General features: G+C 42.8%; 1 protein-coding gene across 1 annotated transcript; it reads left to right on the top strand.

Annotated features, from left to right (window-relative positions):
* The first annotated feature begins 1,303 nt into the window (after positions 1-1,303).
* LOC128326694 (olfactory receptor 1009-like) lies at positions 1,304-2,269 on the top strand. Its single transcript, XM_053254061.1, has one exon. It carries the CDS (start codon positions 1,304-1,306, stop codon positions 2,267-2,269), a length of 966 nt encoding a protein of 321 aa, XP_053110036.1.
* Positions 2,270-13,627: the final 11,358 nt, after the last annotated feature.

Genomic DNA, 13,627 nt, shown 5'->3' on the forward strand with positions numbered 1-13,627 from the left:
CCCTTGTAGAAGTGGAGTTATGGAGCAAAATGTGCAGTCATTATTTTTCAAGTGGTTGGGTTCTTTGGTGTATAATAACTTTTCCTCATAATGAATCCCTATGAGGATTCATTGCACATCTTCATTTCTTCTGTTCATTTTGACTGTCACTGGACAGTGCCAACTGTCAACTGCCATGTGCCAACTACACCACACACACAAGCAAGGCAGTGGGGTACTCATTTTAATTTTTAGGAATATTGAAATGTTTAGATTCTTTGGTGTCTAATAACTTTTCCTCATAATGAATCCCTATGAGGATTCATTTCACACCTTCATTTCTTCTCTTAGACTCTTTGGTGTGTAATGAACCCTCGCAGAGATTATTTATTAGGAAAGGTTATTAGACACCAAAGAGCCTAAACACTTGAAAAAAATTCCTAGAACATAAATGGAGTAGTACACTACTGCCTTGTGGGTGGATGTGGGTGTAGTTGGCACAGGGCAGTTGACAGTTGGCACTGTCAAAAAGAATAGAAGACATGAAGGTGTCTCATAAATCCTCATAGGGATTCATTGAGGAAGTGTTATTATACACCCAAGAATCCAAAGACTTGAAAAATAGTGACCACACATTTTGCTCCATAACTCCACTTCTACAAGGGCTAGAGCTTAGCTTTTAAAAAAAATGAAAGCTGGGAATCTGGGGAAATTAATAGGTGGGATCTGAACCTCGAATCGAATCAGATGGGATTCTATTTGTACCTGAATCTAGCCAATGGACCACAGCGGTGATTTGTTTTGTCTCCAAATCATCCGAATCAGCTAGATTCAGGTACAAATAGATTTGTACCTAAATCAGTTTGCACATCCCTAGATAATCAAAGGTATACTCCCACTGTAATGGAGGTTATAATGCTAGAAGATAGCTTGTGATAAATGTCTGCCATATATTTGTCTGTCTGGCCCCTTACCCAAGGTTTCCCGCCTTGATTCCACAGATGTTGTTGGACTATAACTTCCAAGGTAATTGTAGCTATGGGTTAAATTAATGCAAGCTTGTGGCTATCACCAGTTTTATCAGAGGGCCACAGGTTCAATCCCTGGCATCTCCAGGTAGGGCTGGGGAATATTCCTGCCTGAAACAATGGAGAAGTCACTGCCAGTCAGTGTAGACAATACTGAGCTAGATGTACCATGTGACTTGCTACAAAGCAGCTTCCTGTGTTCCTATAAGCCTGTCATGTGAACTATGGAGGATTTTGTTTTCACCTTACTTTGTTTTGCAGGTCTGTAATACCAAACAAAACAAAACCAAATCATCATGACAGAAGGAAACAGCAGCTCCGAGTTCAGTGAGTTCATATTTGTAGATTTAACAAGCAATCCTACACTTCAGATCACCCTCTTTTTGGTGTTCCTTGCTGTTTATATGAGCACTTTGGTGGCAAATCTGGGAATGATTGCCTTAATAAAGGTCAGTCCCCGCCTTCACACCCCAATGTACTTCTTTCTTAGCAACCTCTCCTTCCTGGATGTATGCTTCTCCTCTGTGGTTGCCACTAAGATGTTAGTGAACATTTTAGCAGATAAGAAAACCATTTCCCTCAATGGATGTGCGATACAGATGTACTTTGTAATAGGCCTTGGAAGTACAGAGTGCTTTCTCCTGAGTGCAATGGCATATGACCGCTATGTAGCTATCTGTAAGCCACTGTTGTACCCTGTCCTCATGTGTTCTAAAGTTTGCATTCTTTTGGTGATTGGGTCATATATTCTTGGGCTTTTCCATTCTCTCATTCATACAGTTTTTACCTTCAGATTGTCATTCTGTGGATCTAATGAAATCAATCATGTATATTGTGATATCACTGCACTTTTATCACTCTCCTGTTCTGATACCCACATCAATGAACTCCTGATCTTTTATGAGGCTGGTCTTGTGGAAGCAACCACCATTTTGAGTGTCTTCATTTCTTATGTCTATATTCTCATCAGTATTGGGAGGATCAGCTCAGCTTCAGGCAGGCTGAAAGCATTCTCAACTTGTACTGCCCACCTGACTTCTGTCACTGTCTTTCATGGGGCAATTCTCATTTTGCATTTCCGGCCAAAGTCTAGTGGTGGATCCTCCATCCAAGATGCGAGTGACAAAGTTCTTGCCATTTTCTACACAATTGTAATTCCTCTGCTGAACCCCTTGATTTACAGCTTGAGAAACACGGAGGTGAAGGATGCCTTGGGAGCTGTTTATAGTAAGGTTTGTGACAAAATGATGAACAAGAACTAATTTCAAGTCAGATTAAAGAATAAACATTTTCCAAAAAAAAGTTTATGAAAGGAAAGTAAGATACATCGATCAAAATATTTTGACCTCTCAATTCTGATTCATTGATTTTGCGGGGATTGGGTTTCAGTTTACATGTTTGTATTTTATTACAGGGTGTATGTATGCTCTGATATTAAACCATTGATCTTGCCACTACTGTATTCTGCTTTCCAGATCCTTGATAATTCAGATCTTTATGCTCTTGTTAATCCATAATCAACAATCTAGGAACATCTTGGCAATCAAATATTGAAATATTGACTTCATAGGCCCCCTGTTGTCTCAGCTAAATGGTAGAGTTAAGGATACATAAGCTAAGTGGTGATTGTAAAGGTCTAGGAAGGAAATGCCCTGTGCTCAAATTGTTTGAATATCTTTGCAACAAGCAAACTGTACTGAAATTCCCATTTGCACATTAGGTACAACACACATACAATCAGTGTATAGTGTACACTGGTACAGATCTGTTCACAGTTATAGTTATTCACATTATGTTGAATATTATGTTGAACATTCATGTGATGTTATGGGATAAAAGTGGGGGGAGGGGAAGGTGGAAATTGAAGACTCACAGCTTTGCCTGCTTAACATTAACTTGACAGAAAAAATGAGGGGGAGGGTGTAAACTAACACCTTTATTAGACAGTATAAGAAATGTTTAAGAACACATGGGATCAAGGCTAATGTAGTATGTACAACCACCAAGACTTTGAAACAGCAGTTAGAAGATCTAGACTATTTGATAAAAAGTGCAAAATTAAAGCCTGCCCAGTCTGTGAAAATGGGGAAGGGATTTGCAAACAAAAAGGAGTTATTTACAAAATTGCCTGTACAGAATGTGGTGAAAATAACATAGGGGAAACAGGAAGACATTTGGTTACTAGATTCAAAGAACACCTAGCAGATGCCAAACATATAAAAAGGGAAAGGCCATGGTCAGTTCATATGAAAAAATAAACACAATGGAAAAAACAATGAGGCTGTTCTCATGATCGGCTAAAATCGGGCTAGGGGAGCCTAGCCCAATTTTAGTGGACCATGAGAACCACCGGGCTTCCAGGCAAGCCCAGTTGCCTCAAAGTAGGTAACCCGCTTGCGAAGCCCTCCCCTTAGCCCAGGTTAGCAGAGCTAATGCTCCGCTAACCGGGTTTTTCAGATTCTGTGTTGTTGTGGTACAGCTCCGCACTGTGGCAACTCACTAGGAGACCCCCGACTGGGCGGCTAAAAAGCAGCCTCCCAGCTCAGGGTCTCTCCAGAATGCTCTGCGCACTTGCACAGAGCATGCTGGAACTTCTGGGGGCCATGTGGCCCCCAAACTCCAAAGCTCCCGCTGGCTCCATGATGGAGCCGGCAGTTGTGTGGGTGGCCAATCCGGCTGCCCAGGGCTCCCCCTCCGGTCATCTGCAGGAAGAGTAGGCTAAGCTCGCTTTCCCCGCAAACCCGCTCTGGGCGAGTCTCACCAATCATGAGACTCGCCTCAATGCCTCTTAAAGTAAGCATCTTAGAGTCTGAACAGTGTACACTGAAAAAAAAGATAAGGGAAACATTGTATTTAGACAAGATACAGCCAGGGGTCAATGGTAAGGAAGAATTGAAAGAAATCTTAAAGTATATAAAGGGTAAGCAGTAATTTAGTTTACACCCTCCCCCCCTTTTTTCTGTTTTTCTGTCAGTGTTAGTGTTAAACTGTCAGTGCTGTGAGTCATCAATTTCCACCATCTCTCCCCCCTCCCCCCACCACATGCTAATCAGGTGCCTGATTAGATTTAGGGAGAGTATCTGGGATATAAGAGTATGGATTTTAAACAGTGAGACATGAAACACTGAAGCTGACATCTGTATGTTGAAACGTCTGGTCTTTATTTGTAGTTTTTAATCTACTCAATAAAAAGTCTGGAGGGAAGAAACTACAAATTAACAAATTGCGAGGGCTAAATGACATCCACCCAAGGGTTCTGAAGGAACTCAAATGTGAAATTGCAAACCTGCTAGCAAAAGTATGTTAACTTGTCCCTACAATCAGGTTCTGTAGCAGAAAACAGGAAAGCAGCTGATGAAACTTCGATTTTTTTAAAGGAATCCCAGGGGATCCAGACAGAAGTTAAACAGAAGTTTAAGTTCTGTGCTGGGTAAAGTGATGGAAAGCATACTTGACACAATTGTTAAATATATAGAAGAACAGGCCTTGCTGAAGGAGTATCAGCATGGTTTCTGCAATGGCAAGTCTTGCCTCACTAACATTTTGGAGTTTTTTGAGAGTGTCAACAGGCATAATTTTGAGAGTGTCTACAGGATAAAGATTATCTGGTTGACATAGTATACTTAGAGCCAGGTCTCACGATCTGTGAGACCCGGTTTGGGGAGCTCAGCAGGGAGAGTGGGCTAAGATCGCTCTCCCAGAACATGAGCAGGGCCGGAGCTCTGGGTGGCTGGATTGGCCGCCCACATGATTGCTGGCTCCGTGATGGAGCCAGCGGGGGCTGGAGAGTTCGGGGGCTGTGTGGCCCCTGGAAGCTCCAGTATGCCCTGTGTGAGCACGCAGGGCATACTGGGGAGACCCCCAGAGCTGGGAGGCGGCTTTTCGCCTCCCCTCCGGGGGTCTACTCGTGAATAACTGCGGCGCAGAGCCGCACCGCTGCTACTCATGATAAAAAAACCAGGGTTTTCGGTGTGCTCACTCCGCAAACCCAGTTTTAGGGGCGGGCTACTTGAGCGGGTTACCTGCTCAAGAACCACCGGGCTTGCAGCCGAGCTCGGTGGTTCTCACGACTGCAGAAAATCGGGCTAGCGGAGGCTAGCCCAATCTTCTGCAATTGTGTGAATAGCCACATTGACTTCTAAAAAGTTTCATAAGCAAGTGTAAAATGATGTGTATTGGGGCAAAAAACCTCCAACCTCACATATGCACTGATGGGGACTGAGTTGGCAGTGACTGACCAGGAGAGAGATCTTGGGGTCATGGTGGACATCTCATTGAAAATTTCAACTCAGCTGTGAAAAAGGCAAATTCCATGCTCGGAATCATTAGGAAGATGATTGAAAATAAAAATGCTAATATTATAATGCCCTTATACAAATCTATAGTCCAGCCATAGTACTGTGTACAGTTCTCGTCACCGTAGCTTAAGGAGGACATTGTAGAACTGGAAAGGGGACAGAAGAAAGAAACCAAGATGATCAGGGGCCTGGAGCACCTTCCTTATAAGGCAATGCTACAGGATCTGAGGCTTTTTAGTCTGGGAAAGAGGGGACTACAGGGAGACATGATAGAGGTGTATAAAATTATGCATGGTGTAGAGGGAGTGGGAAGAGATAAATTTTCTCCCTCTCTCACAGCTTTAGAACCAGGGGTCATCCCATGAAACTGAAGGCCAGGAAATTTAGGTCTAACAAAAGGAAGTACTTTTGTTGTTTACTTTTGTTGAGTACACAGCACATAATTAATCTATCTGCAACAGGATGTTGTGATGGCTACTAGCTTGGAGGGCTTTAAAAGGGGCTTAGACAAATTCATGGATGACAGGTCTATCAGTGGCTACTAATCTGGTGGCTATAGGCTACCTTCAGCCTCAGAGGCAGGATGCCAGTAAATGCCAGTTGCAGTGGAGCAACAGCAGGAGAGAGGGCATGCAGGGACACACCTAGGTGATTTTGGTGCCTGGACCAGCCCTTCTGTGAGGTGCCCCCCCACCCTGCCATGAGGCCCCTGAAACCTACTTTTGGGGGCCTCCTGTGGCAAACCTACATGGTGTTTTTTTAAAAAATCAAAGCCGCTGCACAGCCAAGGGGTGGCTGCTGGTGGTGATGGTGGTTAGCTGAGCAGTCCACCTCCTCCCTCCCTCCCTCCCTCGCTGCAGCAGCAGCCGGGGGAACGGCTGCTGGGCATGCCCTCTCGGCCCAGCAGCTTTAGTGAACTGCAAGGTGCACTTGTGCAGTTCAGAGGAAGATCATCGCAAGCCCCCTGGCAGCCACCCCTTGGCCACACGGCAGCTTCGATTTTAAAACAACATGAGTTTGCCACAGCGGGCAGGTGCAGAGTGGCTGTAGTAGGCCCCCCAGACTTTTGAGGCCACAGACCGGTCCCCCAAGGTCTTCTACAAGATTTATTTATTTATTTATTTATTTATTTATTTATTATTAAAACTTTTATACCGCCCTTCCAAAAGGCTCAGGGCGGTTTACATTAAAACACCATTAAAATCAATTAATCATTAAAACAAAAATTATAAAACATAAAACAATAATTAACAATTAAAAACATCATAAAACAACAATTAAATATTCAGAACTATTTAAAAACAAGTTTTAAAAAGCTGAAAAAGCCTGGCTGAAGAGGTGTGTTTTCAGATGTTTTCTGAAAATTGCGAGAGATGGGGAGGATCGTATCTCAGCTCGTATCTCAGGATCGTATCTCAGGATCGTATTTGAAGCTTGCATCTTAACCTCATTTGAAGTAGACTGGACTCTTCATCTATCCGCATGGGACATCCAAAAACCTAGAAGGACATATTATGGAATTATAAGTCGCAGAATCTCCCATGCACTCACTTTGGTTATTTCAGTAGTGAGGCTGGTTTTGAATATTCATTAAATTAATATTTGTTCTGAATTTATGAGCTTGATATGGATACTTATTGCCTCTTATACATACATTGTTTATACTGATATTTTATCTGAGATTCTTTATTAAAGGTTTTCTTTATATGAATTTTATGAATATGAATTATATGAATTTTATATGAATTTTCTATTGTTGGTTAGAGGCATTTTATACTCTGATCACTTACAGGCTTTATAGTCTTTTAAGATCCATGAATACTTTTAAATCATAATTTTAAACCCCTGCTAACTTGGCAAAGAGGCACCTTTTAATGTGGTGATTCTCTTTATTTAGCAGGGGGAGAGTAACTGGCCCTATCCACCCCCAGTACAGTACTTCCAGTGACTGTTGCTGGTGTCTATCTTATGTACAGATCCCCAGGGATCTGTACGGGGACCGGTGCTTTTTAATTTATTCATAAATGATCTAGAAGCAGGGGTAAGCAGTGATGTGGCCAGATTTGCAGATGATACCAAACTTTTCTGGGTAGTGAAATGCGAAATGGATTGTGAGCAGCTCCAAAAGGCTCTCTCCAAACTAGGGGAGTGGGCGACAAAATGGCAAATGCAGTTCAATGTTAGCAAGTGTAAAGTGATACATATTGGGACAAAAAACCCCAACTTCAAGTATACGCTGATGGGATCTGAGCTGTCAGTGACGGACCAGGAGAGGGATCTTGGGGTTGTGGTGGGCAGCTCGTTGAAAGTGTCGACTCAATGTGCGGCAGCTGTAAAAAAGGCAAATTCCATGCTAGGGATCATTAGAAAGGGGATTGAAAATAAAACAGCTAACATTATAATGCCCTTATACAAAACTATGGTGCAACCACACTTGGAGTACTGCGTACAATTCTGGTCACCACATCTCAAAAAGGACATTGTTGAACTGGAGAAGGTACAGAAGAGGGCAACCAAGATGATCAGGGGCCTAGAGCACCTTTCTTATGAGACAAGACTACAACACCTGGGGCTTTTTAGTTTAGCAAAAAGACGTCTGAGGGGAGACATGATAGAGGTCTATAAAATCATGCATGGCGTGGAGAAAGTGGAGAGAGAGAGATTCTTTTCCCTTTCACACAACACTAGAACCAGGGGTCACTCCATGAAATTGATTGCCAGGAGGTCTAGGACCAACAAATGGAAGTACTTTTTTACACAACGCGTGATCCACTTGTGGAACTCTCTGACACAGGATGTGGTGACAGCCAGCAACCTGGATGGCTTTGAGAGGGGTTTGGATGACATCATGGAGGAGAGGTCTATCAATGGCTACTAGTCGGAGGGCTGTGGGCCACCTCCAGCCTCAAAGGCAGGATGCCTCTGAGTACCAGTTGCAGGGGAGTAATGGCAGGAGAGAGGGCACGCCCTCAACTCCTTTCTGTGGTTTCCAGCAGCATCTGGTGGGCCACTGTGTGAAACAGGATGCTGGACTAGATGGGCCGTGGGCCTGATCCAGCAGGGCTGTTCTTATGTTCTTATGTTTCTTTTTAGATTGTGAGCCCTCTGGGGACAGGGATCCATCTTATTTATTTATTATTACTCTGTTTAAACCGCCCTGAGCCATTTTTGGAAGGGCGGTATAGAAATTGAATTAATAAATACAAATAAAATAATAAATAAAATAATAAATAATCTTTTAGGCCACTATATTATGGTGGGTACTTTTTTCATTCATTAGCACTGGCATATATATAATCTACAGCCACCTAATGGCCCAGCAGGGAAATGACTTGATTATCAAGCCAGAGGTTGCCGGTTTGAATCCCCACTGGTATGTTTCCCAGACTATGTGTCGGGATGCCATATTACCTGGTTGCTTGGGTGGCCCTGTGGAGTCTGGAGAAGGATGTGGCATCCCTCCTCTAAGGCTTTCGTTCCATTCAGGGGGCAGTAGGGATGAGAAGGGCCCAGGCTGATCGCATCCCAGTGGGGTTGAGAGGACAAGGCAGGGAGAGCTGCAGGAAACAGCTCCAGGGAGACAGCTAGATTGGGTGTGGCAGGAAACAGGAAGCAAGGTGAGGAAGGGGGCAGGGCTGGAAGTAGGCTTTAAGCCCTGTCAGCTCTGCACTGGGGTATTTAAAGACAGGCAGCCAGGAGTTCTCCAGGTGAGGGAGCTGGCTGAATGTAGCAAGCCAGGAGGAGGACTCAGGTGACAAGCTAACCTCCTCCCCTGGCTGTTCCTGAAGCTGACCTTTTTGGGGGGTGCTCCAGTCATTCTGGAGTTCAAGAAGGGCTAGGAGCCCACCACGTCCCCTGGGAGTCTGACACTATGCATACTTTTAAATCATTATCTTTTAGGCCACTATATTATGGTGGGTCCTTTTTTTTGTTCATTAGCACTGGCATATATGAAACTATATGCTATGGACTATGGGACTATGGGAAACACCTATATCAGGCAGAAGCAATATAGGAAGATGCTGAAAGGCATAATCTCATACTGCGTGGGAGGAGGCAATGGTAAACCCCTCCGGTATTCTACCAAAGATAACCACAGGGCTTTTTGGTCGCCAGGTGTCGAAATCGACTTGACGGCACACTTTACTTTACTGTATGTGTAGTCTACAGAGTGTATAGAACAAGGCTATAAAAAGGAAAAAGAAAGGAAATGCCTAAATCTACTTACAATTTCTGAAAGATCTAGCAATGCTTAGAGTTTCCTGCCATTTTTGAGAGTTGTGGAAGATTCTTTCTTGCATATATTTATTCATTTAAAAATACCCTACCTTTCTAGCTAAATATCCAAGACACTTTAGATTAATAAAAGCATTTAAAACATAAAAATATTTTCCAGCTGAACATGTTTGAACAACACAAATATTGTTTCCTCTAATAGCAAGGAAACAGATGAGGATATTAGCTGTTTGGTGCTCCAGAGAATACTTAGTATTATTTACTTGAGGCAACCTGGTATAAATATTCCAACAGCTTCAGACTTTTCAGTCTTTTCATAATGAGAATAGGGTTGTCAAACCTCCAGAACTGACCTGGAGTTTCCAGAATTCATCATCAATCTCCAGGTGACTATTGAAAGCAATACTGGAGACGTTAGTGGCTTGATCTTGTGAGAATATGTTGGGGGGAAATATTGGGAGAAAAATCTCCAGGAACTGCTTCAGTCAGAGTTGCAAATTATAAATGAGAAAGGAAAGAGACATTCTTTTAGGAAGGTGTTTTGAGTATACTTGTAAGGCAAGAATAAACTTCCACTCACTTGAAAGGGCTGAGGGGAGGATTGTTGTGAGAGGGTTGAAGTTTGGACAATAAAGATGTTTCCCATTACTGGTTATGTGAAGACTGAAGTTATTAGGATTGCATGGTTTATTTGGTTTAATTAATATATTAATCACTGAATAATTAGCCCTGAATGGCTTGGGTCAAGTGCCTTCTTCTATATGATCTCCATTGCACATTGAGGTCTTCTGGAGAGGTCTGTCTCCAGGTATCACCGAGATGTCTGGTGGCGACTTGGAACCGGGCCTTCTCTGTAGCCGCTCCTGGAGGTTATTCACAAATCGGGCTAGGGGAGCTTAGCCCAATTTCGGTGGACCGTGAGAACCACCATTAACCCGCCAAACTGCCCCACTCCTTAAACCGGGTTTGCGGAGCGAGCACTCCGCAAACTCGAGTTTTTTTATTGTGAGTTGCCACAGCATGGCTCAGCACCACAGCAACTCATGAGGAGACCCCCGACCTGGAGGCTGAAATGCTTGTGCAGGGCATGTTGGAGCTTCCGGGGGCCACACAGCCCCCGAACTCCCCAGCCCCCACTGGCTCAGTGATGGAGCTGGCAGTTGTGTGGGCGGCCACTTTGGCCGCCCAGAGCAGACTGCCTGCTCGTGTGTGGAGAGAGTGGGCTAAGCCCGCTCTCCCCGCTAACCCTCCCCACGCTCTTCTCACTGATCCTGAGAAGAGCCTCCTGATCTATGGAATGCACTCCTGCCAGATATCCGCAGTTAGACTTGCTGTTGGCCTCTAGGAGAGCCCTAAAAACTTACTTGTTTGGCCTGGCCTTCCAAGGTTTTTAAATTGTTTTTTAAAGTATTTTAATTGGTCTTAAATGGTTCTGAATTGTTTTTATAGTGTTTTAAGCAGTGTATTTTAAATGGTGTTTGTTTTTATGTTTTTAAAATGTGTTGTGCACTGCCCAGAGCCTTTGGATGGGGTGGTCTAGAAATGTAGATTATGATGATGATGATATTAATAAGGGTGGAAATATTAATTAGTGAGGACACATATTAATACATGAGGCTGTGAGATAAGGAGTGCATATTATTATTATAATTATTATTATTATTATTATTAATAATTGGATTTCTATAGCGCCCTTCCAAAAATGGCTCAGGGCGGTTTACACAGACATAGCAGCTTACCGCATAATGCTAGCAGAATTTCAGCCTTAGTTTGCAAAACAATTGTTCTGAACTTTTCAAAATGCATCCATTACTTTCAAATATAACCATCCAATATGTCAACAGCTATATAGGCAGAATTTAATAAGGCTATGTTCTCTTATCCACCAGGAAATGTTTAAATTATACCAAGTGCAAAATCCACTAAATATAACAGAGCACCACAGATTCAGGACAAAACAAAATCTAAAAAAAATACCTGCAGAGAAAAGAACCCAACACGCAAAGGGCCAGTTCAGAGGATACCTGTGTGGCCCATGCAATTAAAAGGGGGATGTGATGAACATGTGCCTATTGTGACATCTTTTGCAACCTTCAGCATCCTCTCAACCTGTTCTTTATGGCTTGCAGGGGGCTGTTTGTCCAAAGGACCACTTGAAGAGTGCTCCAAATAAGAGTTTAAACTAGTATTTGGCGGGCATTTAGAGCTGCCATTTTGACAAACAGCCCCCTCTCCCGCCAAGTGATAGAGAGATGCGCTGGGAGGGCATCAGGATATTGCAAAAGATAACACAATAGGCACATACTTGGTTCTCCCACTTTTTAATTGCAAGAGCCATTAATATGTATATATATTAATCTTTTTGGGATCCAGTGTGCTATTGTAACAGTTAGTGAAAAAAGACAATATTGGAAATGGCCTCTCCAAAATATGGGTGACAGTTTTTGTATCTTGAATTTTAAATTATCTCATACTTGGTTCAGTATCTAATCAAGACATTTATATTGAGGTATTGGTAATGTGTAATGTAGGAAAAATGAAGCTAAATGGCAGATCAATGAGAAACTAAAAACAATTTCATCAGTTGACAACCCTAATTATTATGAACAAATAAATCACTGTCAAATATTGGCTGACTGAAGCAGATGAGAAGGAAAGCAAGTATGAGGAAGGGACAAATCCGTACTGTGAAAACTGTGTTTTCAGTTAAAAAACAAACAAAAGCTCTTTCAAAAGAAACCACCAGAAGTATTTTTACCCAAGTTAGAAAAAAAAAAGCTGCCATGTTTGAATGATATTAAAGTATCTGGTGGACTTCAGTCTGAGGATGTACAAATGGAACATGATTATTTGCTTCTATACATCTAAAAGATTTCTATTTTTCCAGAGGTTTTGAAAACAGCCATAGACTTGCTTCACCACAATGAGAGCTTATAACTAGTGGTAGCTGATCCTCCCTCCAATTTTCACTGTCTCTTTGGCAGGTGGCAAAAATGAGTGACTATGGGGGGCTTTTCTCAGTTGGAGGGAGAATGAGATTGTCAGGGTTGGAGGGGAGGCTTCCCAGTGGTGGCAGTACTGCTGTATTTTCTGGCCAACATCCTAACAAATGAAGTGCTAGAGCTCCTTGAGAAGCACCACAGTAATGTGGATAGGTTCCCAACTAATACAGCACTTGAATTCATGGTGGTAACTGACAACTGCCAGAAGTCATCTATATCAACTCCAAATAAGTTCCTAAGGGTCATGTGACCCCCAACCCCCGAAACATATTTTTGGGTAACAGAGAGGGCTTCCAGGGGAAGGGCATGTCATCCAGATTTAACCCCCTTGTATGAGTGCTTGTGCTGAGGGAGTTAATCCTTCACACACAGCATGTTGGAAGTTAAAGGACTTTGCGCTGTCTCTTGTCTCAGACAGTGGAGGACAGACTAGTAAGTCAGAGGGCTAGAGGGTCAAGACATTGGTCATCCCTTCTCTACTGCTCTGACACTATCCCTTTGGAATGTAGATTGGTACTCTTAGGGATTAACTTCCTTCCTCCTTCTCTTCCCTATCTGCCCTTCTGCCTTGCAACATGGCAAGCTCCTCTCCCTGCACCATGTGTGCAGAGAAGATGCAGAATCCATCTGCATCCAGCTAGATAGATAGATTAGAGATCCTAACTCCTCACTTTCCTATCTAGAATGGAGTTCCTTAATAAATGCCTTATATATTGATTTGAAACTATGAATTGGCTCCAAGTTACTTTACTCTCAGCATACACGCATGACTAACTAAATTCTGCTGTGTTGTGCCTCTGTGCACTCTGCTATAATGAGAAAGGGATTCTCTCACCACAGAGAATTTCCAACACAGCACTAGGGCTTCTCACAGAGTACTAACACTTCATCACTTAGAACGTCATCTTCTTTCTTTTACAGAAAGCAGTATGTCTCTGTAGGCAGTAGCAGCAGCAGCACCTGAAACACTGCCTCATCTTACCTTTTCAGACCAAACACTTTGCCATAAATGATGTATAAAATGGAGCAATAATTGACTTTTATGTTTTCTTCCCCCTCTCAAATTACAGAGTATTCAGCGCAT

The sequence above is a fragment of the Hemicordylus capensis genome, chromosome 1 (assembly GCF_027244095.1).
Source record: "Hemicordylus capensis ecotype Gifberg chromosome 1, rHemCap1.1.pri, whole genome shotgun sequence".
Classification (NCBI taxonomy): Eukaryota; Metazoa; Chordata; class Lepidosauria; order Squamata; family Cordylidae; genus Hemicordylus; species Hemicordylus capensis.

Bases quoted from the DNA above. Each gene is read 5' to 3' on its own strand.
- LOC128326694 (XM_053254061.1), top strand. From the start codon at position 1,304: ATGACAGAAGGAAACAGCAGCTCCGAGTTCAGTGAGTTCATATTTGTA.